The 27424-nt window shown below is 33.8% G+C and overlaps 1 protein-coding gene and 1 pseudogene across 2 annotated transcripts; one reads left to right on the forward strand and one right to left on the reverse strand.

The window, feature by feature from the left end:
- The first annotated feature begins 6692 nt into the window (after nucleotides 1–6692).
- LOC148607331 (uncharacterized) lies at nucleotides 6693–23825 on the forward strand. Of its 2 annotated transcripts, XM_088546899.1 has the most exons (3): nucleotides 6693–6775; nucleotides 7804–8014; nucleotides 20441–23825. In XM_088546899.1, exon 3 carries the CDS (start codon nucleotides 20447–20449, stop codon nucleotides 22181–22183), a length of 1737 nt encoding a protein of 578 aa, XP_088403025.1. In that variant the 5' UTR covers nucleotides 6693–6775; nucleotides 7804–8014; nucleotides 20441–20446; the 3' UTR covers nucleotides 22184–23825. The 2 variants fall into 2 exon arrangements, with proteins under 2 accessions (XP_088403025.1, XP_088403024.1); XM_088546898.1 differs by lacking the exon at nucleotides 7804–8014.
- LOC148607332 (uncharacterized) lies at nucleotides 11565–14456 on the reverse strand (annotated as a pseudogene).
- Nucleotides 23826–27424: the final 3599 nt, after the last annotated feature.

Here is a 27424-nt window from a genome sequence, read left to right on the forward strand (position 1 = left end):
AAGACGGGAAAGGAGTGATGGCCATCGCCTCTATACGTCACCTATGTTACATGATATCTCCAAAGATTGTCTCCTTCCTTTCATAAAAAAACTTCATCACATTAGAACCAAACTTTATTCTATACCTCTCACTCTACTACACTCCCTTTACAAAACAAGTCTTGACACTCCTGTTTCTGACCCCACCTCATCATTATACAGACTTGTTGCATAGTTTTGGATATTGGTTTCCACAAACTCTTTAAACCAGTTTGTGTGAAAAGTCAAGATGAAGAAAAATGATCATTTCTTCCACTACCGTTTGTCAACAAAGGTATAGATGCAATTAATTTGGCTAACATCCTCCATCACAGAAACGTAACCAACAAAATTCCCCCATATTTCAAAGACAAATCCATACCAATTATTTCATACTCCTATACTTCACCCATTGCATCCAAAATTTTCAATTATAAAAGGCTATTGCAGAAAATCGAGATTGAAAACTTCAAGGCTAAACCACCTGACTGTTCTTGCAAAAACTCTCCATTCAAATATGGTCCTTCTGGTTACGTCGTTACGGGAGATTTAACCATCATCTAAAACGAATCTCTCCGTAATATCCTTTCTAAAGGTCCCAAGTACCGTGAACCACGCTCCATAAATTGGAATTATAACTGTTAAGTTCTTATGGATGCCGTCGAGGACTATGCAAGAAAATGGATAAAACGAGAACAAGAAGACATTGATCCTCTATCAGAGTGGTTAAAGGCCGTGAGGTATTTAATGTTGAAACGAATTAAAGTTTTAAGCAGGTCAATGAATGCCAAGGCTACATCAGTTTTCAAAGACCCCGATGTAGCAAAAAACATTGTCTACTATACATGACAAATATATTGTCGTACCAGCAGACAAAGCCCAAAACAACATTGTTTCTGTCTGCAAAACATTTTACATCCAATGTTTATTATCAGAGGTAGACAGAAAATAATAGCAGAGATAAGCCCTATACTGCTACCACACTCTCCAAAGAAGATATTGTGGAAAACCATAAATCTGTGTTATCCTCTTTTGGTCTCTCTGCCAAAGACGATGATTGTGATTTACCGTCTATGTACAAACGTGATGACTTTTCATTCAGAATTGTCAACTTTCCTTTCATCTGTGGCAATATTCCTTCAGTACCTGCGTATGGAGTGTTCATACCATAACTCATACGTTATGCCAGAGCTTGCCGTAACTACGCAGACTTTTTGTATCGCGCTAGAACTATGACAAATAGACTTCTGGAACAGGGTTATGTTGCTACAAGATTGAAGTCATCACTACAGAAGTGTTATGGTCGTCATCATGAACTCGTGGATCGTTATGGTGTATCCATCTGCCCCATGAAAACTGATTTGTTCAACGGGCTATAGTTTTCCTTTCCTCGTTTGTCTACCCCGGACTTGACTTTTTATGAGCAACTCGGCGGGTATTTCTAGAAAAGCAGAAGACGCTTACCCTACCGGTGTACCTAGTCCGTGCTCCCAGTTTTTAGTGGAGTCCGAGTTGCTCATTTGCTTTTGTTACTTTGTATGTATGATTTTAGTTACTTTATGTTATTTGTTGTGTATGTCTGTTTTCCATGTCTGGTCCCTGGATTACATTCTTTTGATTTCCGCTATAACCTTTGTTCACTTGATTACTCCTTCACTGTAAATTCCGACACGTAATAGTGAATCTAACGTTCTTTGAGCGCATGTACACATCTAGCCTATCTATATGAATGAATATAAAACTCTTCGACATACTGCGTTATTGACAAACATACTACCAGTTGACCTTTCCCAGCTTCTAAATTCAATTTATCGACCTTCAGTTCGAAAAAGTCTGTCAAATCAGACAAACTTGAGTCGCCACAATCATTTAAAATAAATCAGCTCCTTGGATACTCGTCCCTCTCAACTAACTATGTTCCTCAGTTGATAAGCTTTATAGCTCAAGTGCTACAAGTTAACGCATATACCTCTATGTGTCCTATAAAGTGCTTAGTTTCTTAGGAACTTAGCTCCAGACACACGTACATTAACCTAAACTTCAGAGCCTCAGAATATAATTTCAACAATTATATCTGGTGCAGACAATACTACCCATGCACTTTTAAAGCCCTGGAGAATCTGCAGCTCTATTATCTTCACAAATGGCCAAAATAGCCCAATAAAATGATTATTGCAAAAAGCAATATCACCAGATCCCAGACTTACACCATTCCCGAGAATAAGATAATTGCAGATGATAATAGGCTTTACAAATCTCAAGACTCTGGCATCTGCCATATCAATTCTGATATTCGATCTAAATTGATAAAAAAAACTAGTTATTTTTTATCAATTTGACAGTGAACATATTATACCAGCTGCATGGTGTATCAAGTGTGACTGACATAGCATCTTCACCAACAATGGAACAACAATTATTCCCTTATTGCTTTTGTTTGAAGATCAAGAAAAACATTATGACCTACATGTATATGTAATTAAACTGAAACAAGCCATGATAAATTTAAAACCAGTTTGCTGTCTACACAATTCTTTATATTGAAATGATATTTTGGGAATATGAAACTTCATTTCTGGTACCATTTCGCTGTGTTCGGTCAAAGTATTTTTTTACCTCTAGATATTAACATAGGGATTTGTGTTCATGGATTATTTCCATAAAATGACTAAAAATGTACTAAAATGTTGTTTTAACGATTATTTTTTTATTTCCATACCCGTGGACATACGTTATTTTTATAGCCCCTCCTTAACACGCAAACACGAAGTGGCGAGGTACATGTTTTAAGTGATACCTTCCGAAAATTCAGTTGCGTGTCGCTTGGCAGATCCATGGGACCGAGAGCCACGCCCCCTTAGAAAATTGCAATTTTAAAAAAAATGTTGAAAAATTGTTCAAGATACCCTCAGAATGCAGGATTTGAGGTTCAAGTTTTAAAATTCAACCCCCCACCCCCTTGCACTTCGTGATGCTCACCGGTGATCCTGTCAAGTTATTGTTTTTGCCCCATCCCACCTTTACCTAAAACTCTGGATCGTCCACTCGTGTTCAGAATTGGGAACGGAAACTTTGCACAGCTGTTTTATATCATGCAATACATTTAGTGCAATTTTCAGCAAAATCCATAATGTAGTTTTCGAGTTAGGCTATGTTAACATTTTGCCATCCACTTTATCACCATTACGTCTCAGAGTAACACGTAATATTTTATTAATACCTTATGTTTACATTTACCATCTATGGAGATACACTAGTACGGACATGGAAAGTAAAGTGTAAAAAAATCGTTATAACAGCATTTTATGGCATTATCTTATGAACTCCAGTGGTTATTTAGGGACCAATTCTTATAAACAACTACAGTACGTAACCCCTCGTGCACCCGCCCGATATATTTTCAGGTACTCTTATACCTCCCATTTACGAATCATTTTATCGCCAAAAAATTAACAGAAACATTTTGTATTTTTTGGCTACTTTTTATGCCTCGTTGAGGCAAAATTCCTTTTTTTTTTACGTTTTTTTTTATTCCTCGAACTTCTTTTTTCTACAAAACCAAGTAAACTGACATATATGTGTATTATCATGTAGCCCAATGTTTTTTGCAGGTTTAATGGAAGAAAATATGAAATTCCAAAAATTTCCCATTTTATAAAAAGCTCATTATTGTCAAACTGAAACTGAAAATACGTGCATGAAATGAGAAGATATGTTAGATACATCGACAATTAAATTAATAGTACCCAGCATGTCTATTTTACACCGTTTATATGCCAAAAATTAACATTGTAGTTCATGTTGAGGTGTTTTTTTTCATGGGTTTCATGGGTAGGGATTTTAATTTTTCACCTAACTTGACTTAGAAAAGTTCAAATATTTATTACTTGGGCTCATTTTGAGGCTAAGACACTATATTAATGTACCGTATCACACAAATGTTTGTTTAATTTACGGTAATTATGAAAAAAATAAGAATAACCAGTGATAAAGAAGAATTTCTGAAATTCTGAAAATTCTTTTTTTTTTTTTAAATTTTACAGTAATTGTTAACCCCAAAAAGAATATCTTAGCGCCTGAATTGATCAGATATGTTTGTATTTGTATGAATACCTAAATAATGAGTTCTACAGTGTCGGTATGCTGTGAATGAGAATTCAGTTTGATACTGAGACCAGTTTTGTAGGGGTAGGGGTAATATTTTAACATATTTTGTAAATTCCTTCTTGAAAATTTGTTGTTCGTGGTTTATTTATGTAGATAATAAAATTATCTATCGAATGATACAATATTTGAGATGTTTTAGTTGAGCAATCACTTGTAGAGGCGAATTTGTGTTACTTTATATTGAAAAATTGAAATCCCATTTTTTACATTTTTGGATAAATTCTGACTACGAAAATCGCCAAAATTTACCAAAAGAACCCCAGAAGTATTAGTTGTGATAATACTTAACAGAAAATACCGAATAAGCCATTTGTACAGAAGCATAAATGCTCTAGGGGTTTTGACATGGAAAAATATGTCAATTTAAGCGATTTTTCGGTTGGGTAGGGGTACATTTTTTTTCATTTTACCCAAAAACCCTAAGTTTTAGTTTTCTTGGTACCATTGTAAAACTGCAACATTGGGCTACTTGATGATTTCTAAACGAGTTTAGTTTAACCTGCATAGAAAGATTAAACGGTTACTTTAAATTGGTGATTGAATAAAGAGACTGTCCATCTAGAACCCAAGCAGTTCCAATGATATGGACTGCACATGGTAAATTTTATCCACGGAATTTGTGTTCCAATGTAATATTTATACCATATACACATGTATGTCCGAAGGTACAAAGATTTTTTTAATCGACAATGGATAGCTCAGAAAATGATTTTACAGTTCCCAAAGAAAGCACACAATGAAAGAGTTATATCCCCTTATCAATGAACAATGCTTTCTATGTGATTTATTTCTCTTTAGCCGTTGCAGTTGATCAAAAACCAACATTCAACTTCAAGAAAGGATGCATTTGTGATGGATGATTTTCTTAAAACGAAATTTGTCATCGGCCACCCACTGCCTGTTTTTTTTTTTTTTTTGTTTTTTGTTTTTATGTGGACGCCCTCTTAAGAGTGGATTGAGACAGTAGTAACAGGATTAACAAGATTCTTTGGTTCCAACAGAGAGATGATTAATTAAGGCATATTTATTATTTTAAAAAGGGCATAATTCACACACACAAATTTCATAATAATGATACCTCCCATGTAGTATTAATATGAGCCAATTTTCAAGAGAAAGATAATTACATGTAAGACAATCAAGAACTTGTTAATATTATGCAGACTACTTGTATTTGTAGGCACGGATCCAAGGACCGGAGTGCCGGACGTACGCCTGCCCTATAATTAAAAAAAAAAGAACCAACATTTTACCCAAAAATTTTCTTTAATTCTATTTACGCCAACCTGAGATCCTGTGTCCGCCCTGATCTGATTGGTTGATTGATTATGGTTAAAGTTCTATGAAAGGTACTTCATGCATTGCAGGACCAGAACAAATGACCGATCGAACAGACACTGTATTATACTACCCTGATACACCGAGTCAATTTTTTTTTTGTGCTAGCTCACAGAAGCAACAACATACAGACGAATAACTGTAACAAATGTATGGCAAGCCAAAGTGGACAAAAATCAATATTTTGTAATATTAGATTATGAATTTTTAATATTAGAAAATGAATATGTAATATTTGAAAATCACTTTGTAATATTGCAAAATCAGTCACATTTTTTATATTACAAAATGATTTTCTTATATTAAAAAATCGTAATTGAATACAACAAATCCAAATTCTAATATTAGAAAATCAATTTCTAATATTAAAAAATCGTTTTTTAATATTAGAAATTCAATTGAATTTTTAATATTAAAAAGTGAATTTTTAATATCAAAAAAAGATTTTTAATATTAAAAAAGTGTTTTGTGATATAAGAAATCTAGTTTGTAATATAAGAAATCTAGTTTGTAATATAAGAAAATGAATTTGTAATATTAAAAAAATCATTTTTTTAATATTAGAAAATACTCATTTTTGTCCACTTTGGCTTGCCATACATACAAATGAGTTTTATAAGGAGTCGGCATGTAATACATAATAATAAACATAAGCTCTATTGAGCTTTTGACCTGCAGCATTCCATGTCACTCGGACACATTATTCAGACTCGGAGCCAACCAGTCGTTACTAAATCTCCCTAAATACCACATACTTGTCTCTGTCGATCCCACGACCTCACATTTGTGAAAGCATACTAGTAGAACGGTACTATTTATTTCCCATAGGCGACAATAGTGAAACGTTGAAAAAATCACACATTTTAAACAATGACGGAGTTATAAACTGACCTTTTTTTTTTTAAAGTAATATCTACATTTTTCTAACTACAATTGCGATCAAAGTCATAGCAAAACTGTCTCGATTCTTTGGTATTTTAAGCAGATGATGTTTGGGATCAAACTCCCCCCCCCTTTCCTGCAAATGACACATACATTTAAAAAAAATCATAATACTTATATAAAATGGTTTTCAAAAAACCTAAATTAATGAGAATTATTACCCTTCTACTTTTGCAATAGGTGCTTACTCGAGCCTTACGTAGTTAGTGCAGCGAACATTTCTGAGTAGTTCCGAACTGATATCTGTGACGTAAGCTTATTACTTCCTTGATTTATCTATTGCTTGTAGATCGTTGATGTAGATTCGCACGTAAGTATATTAATTTAAGTAGCCTAGCGACTACTTCCAAGGGGACTATTTTCAGTTTAGCAACGCTTTTATGCTATTTTGTCACGGACATTGGTCAATAACACTAAAATTTCGCTTTAATTACTTCCCCTATACACTAATTGTTAGTATTTCGACATTTAATACAGGTGTATACTATTGTATATATGACTTCCTGTATACACTGACCTTATAATCTGAACTTTGTTTTGCATAGTTGAACAATATTTTATTCAGTATAGGACTGAAAGGATCGGGAAGCAAATTTTCTATTGACAAAATGTTGTCAAGTTCTCTCTTTGTGAGTCTTCTCCAAATATACAAACAGCACAATATTTTTATAATCGACAAGCAAAACAATACTGTTATGTGCATTGTATGTATATGCATATAATTACCATGGTTACTGTTGAAAAATGTATGAGACACATTGGTTGATATATTTCAGTTTTGATATGACTGAATATAAACTGGTTACGAGAGATATAATATTAATTGAGCAATCAATATAACTGTAATGATGTTATCATTTGGTGTACTACTTGAACAAGCAGCCTTATGCAGATTAAACTTTAAATTTATCTGTTACAGGCGCGGATTCAAAGGGGTGGCCTAGCCTTCTGATGTAAAATTTTGAAAAATGGGTTAAATGTTAATTTTGCATAAATTCTTGATTTTAAATTAAGTTTATCCAAATATTTTCTTACCTCGGCTTTGCTCGGCCATTTTCTCCCCAACTTAAAATCTGAATCAACCGCCCCGTTGATAACCTCAAGATTGATTGCTCATAAAGGCAAGCCTTGATTCTAATATTAATTTACAGAAGACAGGATTTATCGTTTTAATTTTTCCGTGTTTCGTAATATAATACGTGATGACGTTGTCAGTATTTTCCATCACTCTATGCAAGACAATTTAGTGCCTTGTCCCTACCAAATTTGTGTGTATGTTTTTTTTATTATTATTATTATTTTTCGTTATTTGCCATTTTCCAGAAATGTTTTTTTCAGCTTGTCGTGTACATGGACCACGTTGTACATGTAGTTAATAGGGGTTTTGATGATCTTGGAATTCGGATAAAACAAGAAACAATATCTGCAAAAAGCAATTTTAGGAAGGTAGATACAGGCCAAATGCGTCTTTCTGACAATGAACACTGACATTTCCTCTCGATCACCATAACTAGGAACTTAAGAACAGGAAATCCAAATATATTTTTGGGTAGGAATGATATGGTTCTTAAGAAGCAACGTTTTTAAAATCGACAATACAAATCCTCGGTAGAAGTTGGTATTACTAACTATCACTGAGTTGCAGTTTACAAGCAAAAATACCTTCATCTTAATTAGCAATATTTGACAGTGGTTATGAAGATGAGTTTTTATAAAAAAAAATTTCAAATAGTGACGCTTCTGAACCGATGTCATCAAGAGCATCTTCGATTATCACATACTTCTACATTTGAAAATTGTGGCGTTTTCTCGGTACAGCATCCTACTCCAAAAAAGCGTTTGGATCCTTAATAACCTAGAGGTTGGGTACGACAAAATGTAGTATCTGGTCAACAAGGCTACTCTTAAGTTTTCTTTGATAAGTTGTTTTGACAATTAAATGTCAGTCTCTGTAAGAATCAGCCAGTGGATGAAACATGGTATGGAAAAAAATAACATTTCACTAATTGCACTACCAGAATAAAACAAAATTTTAAAAAAATTTCCATATCTCTTTGGTCAATTGAGTTATAATTTCATTGAAATGCGCTGAAAATAAACATTTCATGGGTAGATAATTTTGAAAAAAAGCTCATTTTTCTAATTACATCAAATCCAGTTATGCAGTGATCAAATAATGGTATTTTCAAATAGAGAAAGCATTCATGAGTGAAATTAAATAGTCAGATAGGTGGGGTTTTGACATTCATGTTTTTGATTTTTCCTACTTCACCTGATTCTGGCAAAAATCATGTGCAACGTGTAAAAACACTGATCTTAAAAATAAAGTACTCAAGTACTTCGTCAATCATCAGATTTGAATTGAATTCCCCAATATTTAAAATATTGCTTCTTTCTTTTAGTTTGTCAATTTCATCTACAAAAAAGATTTTATTGTTATGAAAAAAAAAGGATGCCAAATATGTCAATTCCAATACTAACTAAAAATCTTTTAAGCATTGAAAATGAATAATACTTTGTAAACAATAAATTATGTATTTATGTACATGAAGGGTAATAATAGAATAACCGAACCGATAACTCTAGGCAATAGTCCGTATGCATGTAACAAATGGCAACCCGGAGATTTGAAAACCATTGCATATGTAAATATATGTTAACATATTATAAACCAAAAACATTTTGACGTGGTTGAGTGAGTAATGTTTCACCATATGAATTTTTGAAGAGAAAGTTGTAAAAATATATGAAAAACGAGACGATTTTGATTTTATTACAAATTTCCCTTTTGTGTGCTGTAATATACAGGAATCCGCTTCATATGAAGTTTATTTTTCTCAGTAACTGTGCTAAAGAGGTTGGGGTCAATTGCTTCAGTACGTTAGACTTTGACAATTTAATGTTAACACACTGATCCATGTTCCACCATTCAAATCTAATATTTTTTATGCTTTAGTATGTTTGATTAAATTCTATGAGTTCAGTGTAACACCCGTCTACTGTCAGAGTTGCTTATTGGGGTATTTTTTTGTATGAGTATCGGAATTTTGTTTTCAGGTTTGTTGGGTCGGACTCTTGCCAACGTGACCTCCTTTACAACTGGGTAGACTTTGGGTAAAGGGCTGAAATATATGTTAAAGACACAAAAATGATTTTTTTGTTCTTTATTGCACAATAAAAGTGATAAAGGGAAATAACTCTATTAAATTACCTCACTGAACTTGGTTGATGAATACTACTTAAATTGATAGTGGCTATGACAATATAATCGTACTCGCATTGAAACAAAGTTAACAGACAGTTCAATAAAGAATCTTTTCTTTCTTTTTTAAACTATTTACAAAGTTTCATGTATTTATAAGTTGCCAGACTACTAAAATAAACTGTCTTGAATGATATGGCATATTTTTCTTGGAAACTATTTACTAACATTATTATAAATAATATTTTCATTTCATTATAGATAAAATACTCAAATTAATGTTTAATTAAAATATTTACAACTAAATGATTTTAAATATATAATATAATACAGCATACCTGAAATATATGTTAAAGACACAAAAATGATTTTTTTTCTTTATTATTCCGAAGCGCAATGTAAAGTGACGCTTGGAACTACTTTTTTGCTTTATTAACTATAATCACACTTTCTTGTTTCAACCAATTAAAATATAAAATATATCTCGTTGCTTAGTAAAATGAGCGGAGGAATTGAACCCGAAAGCCTTAAAACTAATTTTGTCGCGTAGTGCTAAAGTATGTAAAAAAGGGCTTAAATTGTTGACCTCTTGCACATACTTATCTATTGTTGTTTACATAATTTATGACTGGCAGGAAATCCAACAAAGAAAATTAATCTGACTTGACTTGTTCAAATTGCTATAACTCTTAATTAACAATAGAACATTCACAGCTTACCCAAAAGGAAATATATCTTATATAATCCTTGTGTATGTGCAAAATATTTTACTTGATCTGTTTAATTTCACAAAATGGTAATAATTCTAAAATCTAATTTAAGAAAATTAACTGTCTAAAACTTAAGTCTAAATTTCTGAAATAAATTAAAAGAATAATACTGCAATTTCTACCAAAAATCACCATTTTTGTTAAAATCTGTACTAAAAGAATCTTTCAACCATTTGCTATATGCGACAACTACCCCCTACTTTAGCTGATTTCGACCGCGAAATCACAAGTACCCTGTTGTATATCTGTAAGTACACAAGAAAATAATAAAACATACATGTATATATACATAATAATCAAAGTTATATAAATAGAAAGACAACATGAACATATGTACATCAATTGACTGGAGGTCCTGGAAATTTGATAGGTCAAAGGTCATAACTTTTGGAATTTGAAACGTATGACTTTTTTTTACCTAAATATGTGCAAAAAAATGATACATCAGATTAAGTGAGCATGTATGACACAAAGATGCAGCCAATGGCGATTCAGCATCCTCAGCAGGATTTGGGCTTGAATCTTTAGAACAAGCTGGGTTCAGTGTTGATACAAAGCCTTGATGAGAGACCAATATATATGCATTGAATGGTTGGCTTAAAACTCTTTTAAGCTTGAAATAGGTGAAAAATCCAACAGTTACATTTGTGGGTATACTAACAGACTGTAATGTGCACCTATTTTTGACAACAAAAGTAGAGTAAATAACAAACATTTTACATAATGGAAAGGCAGATAATGAAATATATACAACAGTTGGTGTGGAAAAATCATAATATGATGGGCACAAAGATAAGTTTAGTGTAGGAAACATGACACAGTCAACACCGGAAGTAACTTCTAGATAAAGTTTTGTACCTTTTGATTTGTGTTGACGATACAGAAAACAGACAGGAACTAAAAGAAATATCAAAACTAATGTACTCAAAATAACAGATGCATGTAGCAATGAAAACTTAGTACATAATTATTTCTCAATAACTGATGGGTTTGTAGAAGCAGGAGCTTCTGTCACTTTATGAAAAATGAATGAAGGTACATATTGACCTTTAGCTTTAGTAAGCTGCTGTAAAACTAACATAGCAGTTGCCATTTTCCTAACTTTTATAAACAAAAATATACGAGTAACAGTTGCAAATGATGACATGCCTATAGCTACAAAAACAAGAATGGCATTTGATCCGGCCATTCTGAGTCTAATGAAATCATACCATCTAACAAAGGGTCGGTTAAAGTCTTAACAGTTAAAGTCTTAAAGTTGCTCATTTGCTTTTGTTACTTTGTATGTATGATTTGTTACTTTATGTTCTTTGTTGTGTATGTCTGTTTTCCATGTCTGGTCTTTGTCCCTGGATTACATTCTTTTGATTACCGCAATAACCTTGGTACCCTTGATTACTCTTTAAAAATAACTTCATCCTGCTTAGCAGCAGCAACCATTTTCTTCAGACTCTAATGTGTAACCTTATCATCAGCTAAAATACTACTAATATTTTGTGAGTAAAATGTAAAATTTGGGATTGACATCGATACAGGGAATCTAGAAAGTGTATTGGCTGCTATAGATTTAAATTTATCTTCATAAAAAAATTCTTGCAACAATGCAAGATTGACAGGATGTGACACAGACACTTCTGATGTAACATTGTACTAATCTTGGAGATAAATTCAAAAACTTTGATGACAAAGAACACTTCCATGGCAAATTCACAACACAGAACTGACAACCTGGCAATACTGATTGCTTATCAGGGCATTCCATGGCAAGTGTATCGCTCATATACACCAATACTAATGTGGGACTCAATTTAATTATGTCATGAGTTAAATAATTTTCCAAAAATCTAAAATCACAGAGTTGTTTTATCTGCTTCATGTCATTGTTATAGAGTGCACTAACACAAGTCTTGACATGTGGTGGGGTTAATGCTAAGTTTAAGTTACATGTAATAATGGAATCATGCTGGCAAGTTGTTAACTGTAAAGCATACAGGGAAACAAAGCGTTCAGGGGGTCATTGCAAAAGATTCTGGTAGGTCAAGTATTTGAGTAGCATGCTGCAAAGAATTATTACTAGGCACAGGTAGTGATATGACTTGAAAGATTTGAAGTGGGTTTGCTTGTGTTGATATTGGGAATCTTACTGTTAAACAGAGAATTGAATGGTTGCGAAGAAACATACATTTCCCATTAGTATAGTAGTAGAAAGGATAAATTGCGTGAGGTAAAATCCAGGATAGGATTCTGTTTTTTGGATGTAGTGTAAAGTACGAGTCAGTGTACGTTTTGGTAACAACAAAGGAGAAATGTGCCCTTCAACCAAACTTTGAATATCATTGAGATATTGATCTAGACATGTTAACATTGTTAGTTAATGTTATTAAGGCTTTTGACATGTTAATCATAGATTGATGGAGTGTGAGCAATGACATGTTGACACTATTTGCTAAAACAGCAATTTCATTAGCATTCGTTTGAATTCCCTTCATCAGATTAGTGGTTCTATGATCTGTTAGCGACATAAATGATGATAAATGGTCACCATGTTGGTGAAAAACATTTGATAATAACTCTGTTCTTTTGTTCAGCACATTAATGTGTCTGGCTAATAATTGTACGTCACTCATAGTGGCAGTTCCAAACAACCCTTTGTGTAATGTGCCTATAAAAAGTAAAAATGTGGTATTACGGCATGGATTGCCTTTACAAGATCATGCAACTGCATTTCATAACCTAAATGAATACTGTTAACAAAATTAGGTTCTGAATTTAAAAAGTTATATTCTTGCGACCTATTGCTACAAAAGTCATTCTTCGATGATTGATGCACTTTGGGTAATTGAATTTCAAATGTATGAAGCCCTGATTCTTTGGCCATTATCAAATGAGCCTCTTATATGAAAACCACTCCGTAGTTGATTCTTTGGAGAACTTTAGACTGTTGTTCTGACGACATTACATCAGCACTGACGAGTAACGGGATCATCAAGAAGATACATAACAACCAGAGCTGACCAGCAAAGAATTTGCCTACAAAATATGAAAAGAACAATAAAAGTTGGATGTAATTTAAGTCGGTTGAATGTATGGAAGGCCAAAACATACACTCTAGCGCTAATTCAACAACAATAGAAACTGTTAAAAAAATATGACATCAATACATCAAAATTTTATTCGGTTATGAAACCAAAAAAACATTTTTAACTAAATGTATCCCGGGTGAGATTTGCTAATCAGTTAAGGGAGAAAATGTAGCTTGATGCAAATATACAGGTAACCCATTATGTCATGATAATCTGAATGTCAGGCCGACACATCTGTGTGCACTATGCACTGTATATATTTAAACTAATTGCAGAATGAATTATGTAGTCAACAAGAGATATAATACTTATTTTGTGACTTATTGAAATATAACACAAATTTTACCTAAACATAGACAATAACAAAAACATAATAATATACAGTTTATACATGTAGTATGGCCCCAGTGCAACTAATGTAGAAATGTATTAACATAAAAATAGTGTAGTCTATTTTTGTGTACGGCGTTTTAAATATGACAGCCTCCGTTTACCTTTCTTAGGAAATTGAAAATTAATATCATCTAACATGTCTTGATCAAAGAAGAGATTGATAGCAAGCTGAGAGATGAACAAGCTGGATTTAGACAAGAACGATCATGTGTCGACCAGATTGCAACACTCAGAATAATTATTGAGCAAACGATCGAATGGCAGTCATCCCTATATCTAAACTTTATTGACTTCCAGAAAGCATTTGATAGCATAGATCATCAGGTCTTGTGGGACATTCTAGGACACTATGGGATTCCTCCTAAGATTATTTCCATGATTAAGTTACTGTATGAAGAATTCTCTTGTCAGGTCATACATGCTGGTACATTGACGGATCCTTTCCCTGTAACAACTGGCGTAAGGCAAGGATGCCTTCTCTCTCCCCTTCTCTTTCTCATAGTCATCGACTGGATAGCAACAACAGCTTACAACGACCCTCATGGTATACAATGGACACTAACATCTCGTCTAGAAGACCTCGAATTTGCAGACGACATATGCACACTATCGCATCGTCTTCAAGATTCCCAACACCAGGTCAACCATCTCGAAGAAACAGCTAAAAGAACAGGATTGTATATCAACACAGCCAAAACCAAAGCCATGAGAATCCAACAAAACCAGATGGATCCAATATTGGTAAATAACCAACAGATAGAGAATGTAGATAAATTTACGTACCTTGGAAGTGTCATGAGTACAACTGGAGGCACTGACGAAGATGTACAAGCCAGAAAGATGAAAGCATTACAGGCTTTTTCCATTCTAAAGCCAGTATGGAAAAGTAGAACACTGAGAACGACTACTAAGATCAAAATTTTCAACAGCAATGTTAAGTCTGTCCTGTTATATGGTTGCGAGACCTGGAGAGAAACAGAAAACACCATGAAATCTATACAAGTCTTTGTTAACAAGTGCCTAAGAAATATACTGAATATCAGATGGCCAGAAAAAATAACAAACAAGAAACTCTGGCAAAGAACAAAACAACAACCAATAGAAAACACCATTCGAACCCGAAAATGGAAATGGATTGGTCATACTTTAAGGAAAAACAATAAAAACACTACAAAGCAAGCTTTAGATTGGAATCCCCAAGGGCAAAGAAAAAGAGGAAGACCAAAGAACACCTGGAGGAGGGGTTTGAACTCTGAACTGAAGAGAGTAGGACTAACGTGGAAGAATTGTAACACCATCGCCCAAAACCGAAGCGAATGGAGAGAAACTGTAGTCGCCCTATGTCCACCCATGGACGAAATGGAATAAATCAAATCATCAATCAACATGTCTTGATCAAAACTGACGTCAGGTTCCCAAGATTTTCAACCATCAGCCCACAAGACTTCTACCTCTCTACGGTTTCTCCTAAATCTACCCCGTGCTATTTTCTTAATATGAAATTGTTCACCTTTGAATAAAAATGGGTTTTGTTTTATTTGTTGTATTTCAACTTCTTGATTATTTTCATCTGGAGTTTCTGGATTGTTATGGTTGTTTGTATCAAGGTTTTGGTTTTCCTGACTGTCTAAGTCTACATCGTTGTTTAATTGTAATGCATCATTGTGTGTATCATTATTTTGATCATGAGGTACTTGTACCTCGAATGGTTGCCTATTGATATGTGGATTGAGATACAGTTTCAATTTTGTGGCGTTCATAAGTGATTTTAATTCAGTGTTTGATTATATATCTCTCAGTTCGTACGTATAGTTGGGCCCAAGCGCAATTATTCGATAAGGACCATCTGCTTTATCGTGTAATTTGCGAGACAGACCTTTAGGAATTTTGTTCACTTTGATCAAAACTTGGTTGCCAATACCAAAAAATTGAACTTTTGCTATTAGGTCATGTCTTTCTTTGTCTTTTAATTTCTGTTGCGCATCTCTTTCAGTGGCAATTTTGTGCGCAATTCTTAAATTTGCCAAACATTCTTCAATATGATGCTTGGTTTTCTGACTGAGATTATCCTTTGGTTCTAATTATAAGTCAAAAGGAAGCCTCATCACTTCACCAAACACCATAAAGAAAGGACTGTAGCCTGTTATAGTTAATGATGGAGATTTTCAATATGCCATCATAATAAAAGGTAGTAATGTGGGCCAGTCAGATTGGTCTTTATCGCAGTAAGTTCTGAGACAATGTGTGATTTTGACGCTCTACTGTGCCATTGGTGTTTGGGTGATATTAACTTGTGTGTACTTGTCTTACTTTAAAAAGTTCACATATAGCTTTGATAATTTTTGACGTGAAGACTTGACCTCTGTCTGATAACAACACCTTTGGAGCACCAAATCTAGAAAACACCTCTGAACATAAAATTCGTGCAACCTCTTTTGCTGTTTGGGTCCTTAATGAAAAAAATTCTGTCCATCTAGTGAATGAATCAACCACTACCAGAATATACTCATAACCTTCCTTGGTTTTGTATAAAGGTCCTATGATGTCAATGTGCCACCTATCAAATCTTCCAACTAAAGGCATAGTTGCCATTGGAGGATTCTTAGGATGACAGTTTTGTTTTGCACTTTGTCTTTATATATTCCGAAACATTAGAATGCATTCTAGGCCAATAATATTTTTCCAATAAAGATGAATAGACTTTATCAACACAAAGATGACCACATCCTATGAGAGAATCATGATAGGCAACAAGAGCTTTTTGTCGTAAGGAAGAAGGTAAAGCTATTTGAGTAAAGCATCGTAATTCTTTTGGCAGCTTACTGCACCTTCTTTGATAGAGATGAACTAAAATACCATTTGTAACAGAGTAGTAAGGACTTTCAGCAACAACCGTCTTCCTGCGTTAATCATCAGGCAATGTGCTATCTTGTAGGTAGCTAATGATATTTTTGAAATCCTTACACTGCGTCTGCTTTTCAAACAGTGAAATTGGATTATCCACACTTGTTTGAAAATCAGCAACATCAAGAGCAGAAATTATTTTGGAAGAGTTTTGAGTTTCCTCACCATAAATGAACTCAACTAAAGTTGTTTGAGCCTCTTCTATGTCTGGCTTAGCTGTAGCTACAGAATGAATGGTCGGATTATTATTGTAAGATCTACGACTCAGACAATCTGCCACTATATTTCTCTTACCAGGTCTGTGTAAAATCATAAGACTGTATCTCTAAAGCCCACCTTTCTAACCGCTTAGACAACTTTGCAGTTTTAAGCCATTTGAGTGCACTGTGAAGTGAGAATAAGCTAAATAAGGACGATATGTTTCAACGCCTCTTAATATAGCCAATAACTCTTTTTTAGATGTGAAGTAACTTTTTTCAGCTTTGCTCAGAGACTTACCACCATACGAAACAACATATTCTCTGCCTTCATCCTTTTGTCCTAAAACAAAAGCAACTGCCTCATTTGAAGCATCGCATGTAAGAATGAAAGGCCTATCTGGTTTGGGATAGGAAAGAACAGGTGCAGAGACTAATGTCATTGTTTGGATTTGCTGTCGTTCGCGTTGCGGAAGGACTATGCGTTGAGAAAAATATCATTCTATGTTGTTCTGGCCTTGTGATGGCAGAAAGTGTGCTGTTCATTCGGGATATTACAGTGTTCAATAGGTTCATTTCACTTGATGTTATGGCTGACTGGACAGCTTGATTTATAGTTCCTGATATATCATGTGCAGATTTGCTTGTTATCGCTAATGTTTTTTTTTCTGCACTTGCTGCTATTTCTCGTAGATTGTCCATTGATGCTGGTCTATGTGGAATAATGATTTGGGCCAATTCCTTCCGGAAACCTTTTTCCACTATTGATAATAAAACGTTTCTCGAAGCTTGCACTTAGTAACTCTAATGATGATTTAGTGGTAGAGTCTAACAAGTTAAACCAGTCCCTGGCCACCCCTGTCAGATAAAAAGGAGCATTAAAATCGCTTCTCTTGCAGGAATTGTCTGCTAGGTGACATAAGCTAAAACATTTTTCACCATTGGACTGGGTCACCTCGCCCTGAATACGGTTCCACATGTACATTATTTCTGGGTAACGGACTGAACCCTGGCGGCTGAGGTAAATTATGAGTTTCTCCTGCTGCTGACGTCCCAGGTGTTTCTAGTGCTGGGGGCTGACTTTCAATAATTACCTCAGTACTCTGAGACTGACTATTTTCTGGAGCTGGCATTGTTGTAAACGAATTGTCAATTTTTCCAAATTTCCTCAATGGATATCTGTGCTCTTCTGCATTCATCAACTGAATTCGGATCGTTCGGCTCCACCAGTTGTCAGAGTTGCTTTTTGGTTTTTTTTTGTATGAGTACCGGAGTTTGTTTTCAGGTTTCTTGGGTCGGACTCTTGCCAACGTGACCTCCTTTACGTCTGGGTAAACTTTGGGTAAAGGGCTGAAATATACGTTAAAGACACCAAAATGATTTTTTTGTTCTTTATTGTTCCGAAGCGCAATGTAAAGCGATCATATAATAATTGTAAATTATGAATAATGTAACTACAATAATGTAAAACATTGAATAATGCCTAAACAAACATGTAGCATATATGTTATACATTGTCACTCAGTAACTCTTGCAAACGAATTATAATACATTCATGAACCCAAAAAGCTAACTGACTTAAAAGTCATGGGTGCAACTTGCACAATAATAGTAATGAAGGGGAATAACTCTATTAAATTAGCTCACTGAACTTGGTTGATGAATACAACTTAAATTGATAGCGGCAATGGTAATATAACCGTACCAAAACAATCTTATTCGCATTGACACCAAATTAATTGACAGTTCAATAAAGAATCTTTTCTTTCTTTTTAAAACTATTTACAAAGTTTCATGTATTTACGAGTTGCCAGACTACTAAAGTAAACTGTCTTGAATGATATGGCATATTTTTCTTGAAAACTACTTACTAACATTATTATAAATAATATTTTCATTTCATTACAGATTAAATACTCAAATTAATGTTTAATTAAAATATTTACAACTAAATGATTTTAAATATATAATATAATACAGCATACTGAAATATATGTTAAAGACACAAAAATGATTTCTTTGTTCTTTATTGTTCCGAAACGCAGTGTAAAGTGACGCTTGGAACTACTTTTTTTGCTGTATTTACTAAATCACACTTTCTTGTTTCAACCAATTAAAATATAAAATATATCTCGTTGCTTAGTAAAATGAGCGGAAGAATTGAACTCAAAAGCCTTAAAACTATTTTTTGTCGCGTAGCGCAGAGTATGACAAAAGGGGTTTAAATTGTTGACCTCTTGCACATACCTATCTCTTGTTGTTTACATAATTTATTACTGGCAGGAAATCCAACAAAGAAAATTAATCTGACTTGACTTGTTCAAATTCCTATAACTCTTAATTAACAATAGAACATTCACAGCTTACCCAAAAGGAAATATATATTATGTAGTTCTCTTGTATGTGCAAAATACTTTACTTGATTTATTTAATTTCACAAAATGTTGATTATTCTAAAATCTAATTTAAGAAAATTAACTGTCTAAAACTTTAGTCTAAATTTCTGAGAAAAAAAATGAATAATACTGCATTTTTTGCCAAAAATCACCATTTTTGTTAAAATCTGTACTAAAAGAATCTTTCAACCATTTGCTATATGCGACACTACTATTTTTATATTGCTTTTAACAACAAGGAGACAAACAAAAATTTACGACCTAGAAAAATATGAAGGTTTGTTTCATACCATATAAGAAAGATTAAAATTGGTGTTGTTTATATGACCTACACGTTTTGGGAACCAAAATGGAGCACAAATAAAGTATTTCCTTAACTTCGCGTAAACAGCCGATTAAGGGGTTAAATTTTAAAATGAATTCAAAAGATTATTGGCAATGCTGATTATACCTTAAAGTTCTCTGACCACATTCATTCCAATAAAAACTTATGATGTGTCAAACATTTCATCACAACTAACATCACGGATTTGAATCTTAAGCCAATGCTTGCTCAAAATTTCATGGCTCCATACATTTACGGTCGTATCAAGATGCGCTTTGGTGTACATTTTTAAAACGATTTTATGCAGACATACACAAATATATGAGGAATAACATATATCGATCAGGTATACCTTTATTAAATATGATTGCAAATGTTGTCCTCAACTCTCAATCCCGCCAGTCGTCAGGCACCCGTAACATCGCAAGTGAGTTGATTTTCAAATTTCGTAAGACAGAATTGTTAATAGATGAAACACACAGACCCGTATTTTTCCCCTAATATGGTCGTATATTAGTCTGAAAACTAATCTTTGCAGTTTCATTAATTCAAGCAAGTAAAGAGAATTAAATACATTATCATACGCATCAGGCTCTAATTCGCTTATTTTAATCTCATACTCAAGAGGCTTCTAAAACCTACTTCTTTCTTTTGTTTGTTTATTTCAATTAAGTTGCATTGAACGTTTGTTTCACTTTTTTACAGAAAAAAATGTCCACTGAAAAACAAACATTCTGTACTTTTTGTGACCCGACGCCAGTTTTGGCTACAGCATGGTGTGCTGAGTGTAACGACTTTCTCTGTTCCGAATGTAAGCAGCATCATAAAAAATCAAAAACGTCTAAAAACCATTCCATCTCAGGTTTAGAAGAGTACAACAAGCTTCCACAAATTATCAAGAATCTCAAATTTATATGTGAAGACCACGATGAAAGATTCGATTCATTTTGCTCGGTCCATAGCAGTCCGTGCTGCGTCAGGTGCTTGCATACATCGCACATGTGGTGCCGGAATGTCACACCTCTTGCAGATGTAGTGTCCAATGCAAAAACTTCGCCAGCAATGATTGATCTAGAATCATCGATTACGGACCTGAGTTCTTACATAGAAAAACTGACGTTTGAAATGGAAACACACAAGGCAGATATTACAAAACAAGAAGAGAAGATACGAAATGACATCAAGGAACAGAGAAATGTTTTAAATGATCATTTAGACCAGCTTGAAAAGAATCTAACTGAAAGTCTTCACACAACGTTTTCAGCAAAACTAAACGAAATAGAAGAAATACTAATCAGTGTCAAAGATATTGGCGAAAAGATAAATAGGATTTCTTCGGATTTAGTCAAGATAAAAACACATGCATCAGACATTCAATCATTTTTCAGTCTACCATGTCTACAGTCCATGGTTGCCACAGAAGAAAAATGCATAGAGCAACTACAGAACGACAAAAAGCTGGTTAAGAAAGATTTAGAATTTGTAGTCAAGACTGGAGCTGTATTATCAGTAGACTCTTATGGTAACATAGCAATTAAAGAGAGTACCTATTCAACGCAGATTGTGAGACAAAAAGAAAAAGAAGCCCAACTAGTAGATACCATTTCGAATGTACCCGATAAAGATGTTGCATTACAGTTGATTAATTCCGTATTCTTAACGTTAGTGTCACTTAACGAAGAGGTGCAAAATATAATCACTGGGTGCACCGTCACCGGTGACGGAAATATATTTATAGCTGAATATAATAGAAACGAATACTGTGACCGTGTTAGCCTTCACGACTGTACCGGTAAGTTCATTAAATGCATCAAAAATTTTAGTGAAGAAACATTATACAATTTGACACATTTGCGAAACACTTCTCAATCAATTTTGGCATTTGCCACTTATTGGCAGAATGAAAATTCATCAAAAACCCGCTGGAACATTCACTTGCTCGCGACTGAAAGTTCAAACAAAATCAGATCCTTTGAGGTGGGCAATAGTATTTATGGTGTGACTGGGTGTGAAGAAAACGTGTTCTATACTTCCAACAAAGGCATCAGAAAGTACAACACAAATCACGGTAGCAATGATTTAATATTCAAGCAAGAGTGTAATCAATTTTCATATATATTTTATTACGAGAAAAACTTGTATTTCACACATGGCGAAGGTAGTTCATCTGTCTCATGCTGTGACGAAACTGGAAATCTTTTGTGGACTTTCGAAAATACCCAAGTTCTTCGAGAAGCTAGCGGAGTAGTCGTCGATAAAAGTGGCCATGTTTTTGTAGCAGGAAATAAATCAAACAATGTCATTTGTATAACCCAGGGAGGTAATCAAGCAAAAGAAATATTAAAGATCACATCTCCATTGACATTGTGTTATGACGAAAATAAACATCGGCTTTTTGTTTGCAATGAAAGTAACGTTGCATATATTTACCAAGTGTGCGACGAATGAGTATAAGAACTAATGAGATGAGAACCTTAAATTTTGTTTACAAGATTTGTATTGGAATGAAAGTTATTCAAACACAAAATAAGTTAAAATGTACATACTAAATATATTGAAGTATGTAAATCATCCACATTATCTAGTCCGAAAGCTCATAAAACAACCGCTGATATACATATTTTCGGGTACGGACCCAAGAATCTATACGAGAAAGGGTGTTTCAATCAGGAAAACTTGAAAGGGGACGGCCCAAGCCATTATTGGCTCTTTTTATTATTTTGTTTTAACAAAAGGGAAATTCCATTTTCGAAATTTTCCTACAGAATTTGCTCTCAATTGTTCTGTATGTGAATTATTTAAAAAGGAGGTCCAGACTTTTATTTATCTATTTTTCCCTGAAATTTCGCTGAAAATTTACAATATTTTCCATCGAACTCATCCCGTGGATCGAGTTTGATTATCCATGGTTATACTGATTTTTTTCATTTATAAGTACTTCTTTTAAAAATCATTTTATAGTCAGGAGTATGTATATGGGGGAATTATTATAAATTATTTTTATCACAAAATCTGCAAGTGGATATATGTTATTAAATTACTAACAAGTTAATAAAATAATGAGGCTTTTTTCGACGCAGTCGGTAAAGTTTCGCTTTTCACCCTTTGACCTAAAGGACGCTCTTCTATGGATAAGCAAGTCACCTGATCGAAATTCTGTTTTCCGATTGGCCAAATACTGACAATTGAGTGGCGTTCGAATAAACTGTATCGAAACCATGCGCAAAATTGAATGAAATGTAGAAACTTATCACTAAAAAGAACAAAATTTTACTGCGTCGGCTATCTTTTTTTAAGCATAGTACTTGTTTATTTTATCGTGTCATATCCCTAAAAATGGGATAGCTAGAGGCTCCAGTGAGTTGAAGTACCCTCCTTGAACCCTCCAATATACTTCATTACGAGCTGCATTTCAAATGCACTAGAGACTTTGATGTACAATATTCGAAACTTACATAAATGTTTCACTCAATAGGTATGTTCCTGCAGATATTTTTGTCAATATCATTCAGTGCTCGCTTTTATAGTACGAGAACAAATGGGTATTTTATTTTTAGAAATCGATGGACCGAATGTCTTTTTCATAGTTCAAACATGCCTACTCCTGGAAGACGAAAGAAATTCAGAAATTTTAAAAGCAAATGTAAAATTATTGACATTTTGGTATTACATTTTTGGCTTAACCTTTGCAAAACCAAACCAACAATTTTGTTTTTGTCTTACAATTGATACAACTTTCTTAAATGTAAAACATATTGCCATGGGTAAGCAATATGACTTTTGGTATTAAGTTACTTTATACAATCATTAGTTCTTTAATTGTAAATTTTGTGCAATGGATTTATACCCCTGTTTTGGCCGTCCATTAAATGACAATTATTATATTAATAATGTCACCATTATGAATAGTGTTTTTGGCAAATGATATGGCATTTTTTACTTAAACAGACATCATTTAAGTAATAATAAGATGCTAGGATAGATTTTGTAAAGGGAATGGTACGATTTAAAAACATGATTAAAAGTAGCCAATTTTGTTCCACATTGGCCTCGTTTGGAATAAACACATTTCTTCACTGTCGCATCTAAATTTGTTTGGATTGCTCATTTTCCGCTGAACGTTATTACATATGAAATAAAAACCTATATATATATAAATATTGCACTCAAATGAAACTTGGTAAAAATACTAAATTGATTTTCCTTGCCACATATGACACGTTTATGAAATTTCTTTTCAATGTAAAATAAAAAAAAAGTATCACAAGACCAATGTGTTGTCTTCCGAAATAAAACTGCAAGAAAACGCATTCTAAGGAAGACCAGCATATTTTTTATTACTCCAGTGACGAAAGAAAATTTGTTATCGAAAGCATTGCAATTGCGATTATAAGCGATTTATTATGCAAATTAAGTAAAATCTTATCAAAGGCAATGGGATAAAAAAAAATCAGAATATAACTAGAATAGCTATGGTGAATGAAAAAAGAAAGCGTATTTAATAATTATGAAACTTACGTTAGAACTTTTGAATATTATGCAGAGAGAAATCAAACACAATAACTACATAAACAGCATAGAACAACGCGAAAGGAGATGACGGTGGTAGCCTCAATATCGGTATACGTCATTAGCACGTATTTCATTGTTATAAGAAAAAATACAAAGGTTCCATGAAAAGGTGTCAGAATTGCAGTCCTACTACTATATTTTAATTGCTACTACATTAAACATTGAAAAGAGGGAATGTTATGATATATGGTCCAACTAAAACAATGGTCAATGCAGGGGCTTAGATCAGTTATCGACATAAAATATGGAACTGTAAGGACTAATGAATCTGTAAATGAATGTATTAGTTTTGGCTTACATAAATTCTAATCCGTCTTTTTGTAAAATATGCCACAACTGGCAAATATAAACAAAACTGTGTTTTGACAAAATATCTGATAGCAAGATTTTGTTATCATTTTGTTGTATTTCTCGCTTTGTGGTCTGGAGGATTTCATTCAAAAAATTTCCCCAAAATATCTTAATATACCATTCATTGTAATTCTAATTCAAACTTCAGAGATAGCTTTTGCATTTGTTTTTACATTTTTTGAATTTCTTGAGTCTTCCAGGCGGAAGCATATTTTTAGAATCAAAAAGACAAAATGTAATTTTGACCATTTAAGACTTCGCAAGAAATGGCTTGGTAAAGCTATGTTCACATTTCGTCAAAGTATGTCAAACGGTTTCAAAGAAAAGGACGAAAATGAACAAATTTTGTAACTTAAATGAGTCTTTGATGTTGACCATTGTATATGTAGTTACGGTCCTAAGCACTAGGGGTTGCTTCCACTACCACATATACAGACTATTTCTAGTATCTGAGCACGAGATATACTGTTCGGACTGTGCAAATGATATTTAGTGGAGGGAAACTCCTGCGAGTCTAAGTAGAAAACGAACGTGTATATCAGTTACCTTCTTTATTTCAAGTAAACATTGGTAGATGATTCTTAGGAGTTATGATAAACGACTCCAAGGAGCAATGTCACTAACGAATTCGTTGAATTAAAACATAGGTACTTCAAGTGTCTCGGGTAAAAAAAATATGCGATATGTTGAAAAACTAAAACTTTATTTATGTTGCACATTTTGTGTAATTAACCATTCAGAATAGTCGTTGACTGGTCATGAGCAGAATTGTAACATAAACTCAGCTATCAGACACTTGCTCAGAAATCCTATAAAATGTGCCCATATCAAATATCAAACAAGAAAATATTTGATAGTATAATGTGACTGTTACTCAACATATCTCGACAAGAAAACGCATACAGAGGTAGACATTAGGTGTTAAACACTGGTTTGTTTCCAGATAGTTCTAGAGATAATGGGGGTAAAATATCCATTCTGCACGTTCAGGTCTGTGATATTTTGCAAAAAAAAGAAAACAAAACAAAACAAATTAACCCAAAATACAATAAATAAATAAACGTTTAAAACAACACTCAATGAAATAGGACAACTCATTTTTGGAAATGATGGATATGATGCCCGCTGTTTGTATACGTGGCAATAGTTCTACACGTCAGGTACCTGTAAACTGCTAAACGAAAAAAAACGAAATACATGTAACCGAAACGAAACGATGCGGATTGAAACGAAACGATATGTGATGTCATTAAAGTATCATAAAGGGCAAAAATACACAGAAATAAGGAAAACATTAATCAATGAAGCCCATCAAAATAATTATTGTACAATCGGTGGCGAAAGTACAAAAGAAAAATCAAGGAAACCAAGGTTCTAGCGGTAATCAAAAGATTGTAATCCATGGACAAAGACCAGACATTTAAAACAGACATACATAACAAAGAAAATAAAGTAACTAAAATAATACATACAAAGTAACAAAAGCAAATGACTCCACTAAAATGTGGTATCACGGACCTTCAGTATCGGTAGAGTAAGCGTCTTATGCTTTTCCAGAAACACCCGCCGAGATGCTCATAAAAAGTCAAGTCCGGGGTAGACGAAAGAGGAAAGGAAAACTATGACACGTTGAACAAATCAGTTTTCATGGCCCAGATTGATACGCCGTAACAATCCATGAGTTCATGATGACGACCATAAAACTTCTGTAGTGATGACTTCAACCTTGTAGCAGCATATCCCTGTTCCAGAAGCCTACTTGTTAGAAGTCTAGCGCGATACAGAAAGTCTGCGAAGTTTCGGCAAGCTCTGGCATAATGTAAGAGTTGTGATACAAACACTCAATACGCAGGTGTTGAAGGGATGTTGCCACAGATGAAAGGAAAGTTGACAATTCTCGATGAAAAGTCATCACATTTGTCGTAAAGTTTGATCAATAGTTTTACCTTACCATCGATTTCTAAGTGTAGGTCAAGATATGAAGCTGACTTGACAATGTCTGTAGTAGCCTTTGTCTGAAGTTCTTTGGGGTGGGGGTAGATACGATGTATCAAATCTCCGAAATCGGATTTTTTAAAGATAATACATCATTTTTATAGCGTAAACGATCTAGCTAGACGATATTCTTTCTTTCGATTCAGATCAGCTATAAAGTCAGCCTCATAAGAGCGAAGGAATTGGTCAGCAAGTAGAGGAGCACAATTTGTTACCATTGGAATTTCGACCGTTTTGTCCACCACACTGGACAAATATGTTGTCGATAAAAAATCCCAGCATTTTGTAAACATCTTCCTCTGTATATTTGGAAGATGATTTGGGATATTTCTTCAACAGTATAAGGGATCTCTACCAAGAATATATATTTGTATCTTGGTGTACCATCTTTTTGGGAAAAAACAACTTTGTATAATGTGTTTAAGTCGGGATATCAACTGAGTATGGGGAGTATAAGTATACAGTGTTGAAAAATCATAGGTTTTAATATTATTATATTTTGATAATAGTCTTGGACTGATAGTCTCCAGAAGATCTTTCGAATTTTTTTTCAGGATCCACATTGAATTAATACCACCACGGTGGTAACAAGAGTTGTAGTAGGACTGCAGACCCTCTTTGACAACTGTGAGTATAGAAGTTAAAACTTTTTAAAGAGGTTTGGTGGTACATTTTGAAGATTCAGCTATGTAACGTTGTTTGTATGGATTCTTGTGGAGTTTAGGAATCCAGTACATAGACGGTAAATCACAATCATCGCCTTTGGTAGAT

Source organism: Perna viridis, chromosome 9 (genome assembly GCF_037379345.1).
Source record: "Perna viridis isolate PV_CMFRI_1.1 ecotype Kerala chromosome 9, ASM3737934v1, whole genome shotgun sequence".
Classification (NCBI taxonomy): Eukaryota; Metazoa; Mollusca; class Bivalvia; order Mytilida; family Mytilidae; genus Perna; species Perna viridis.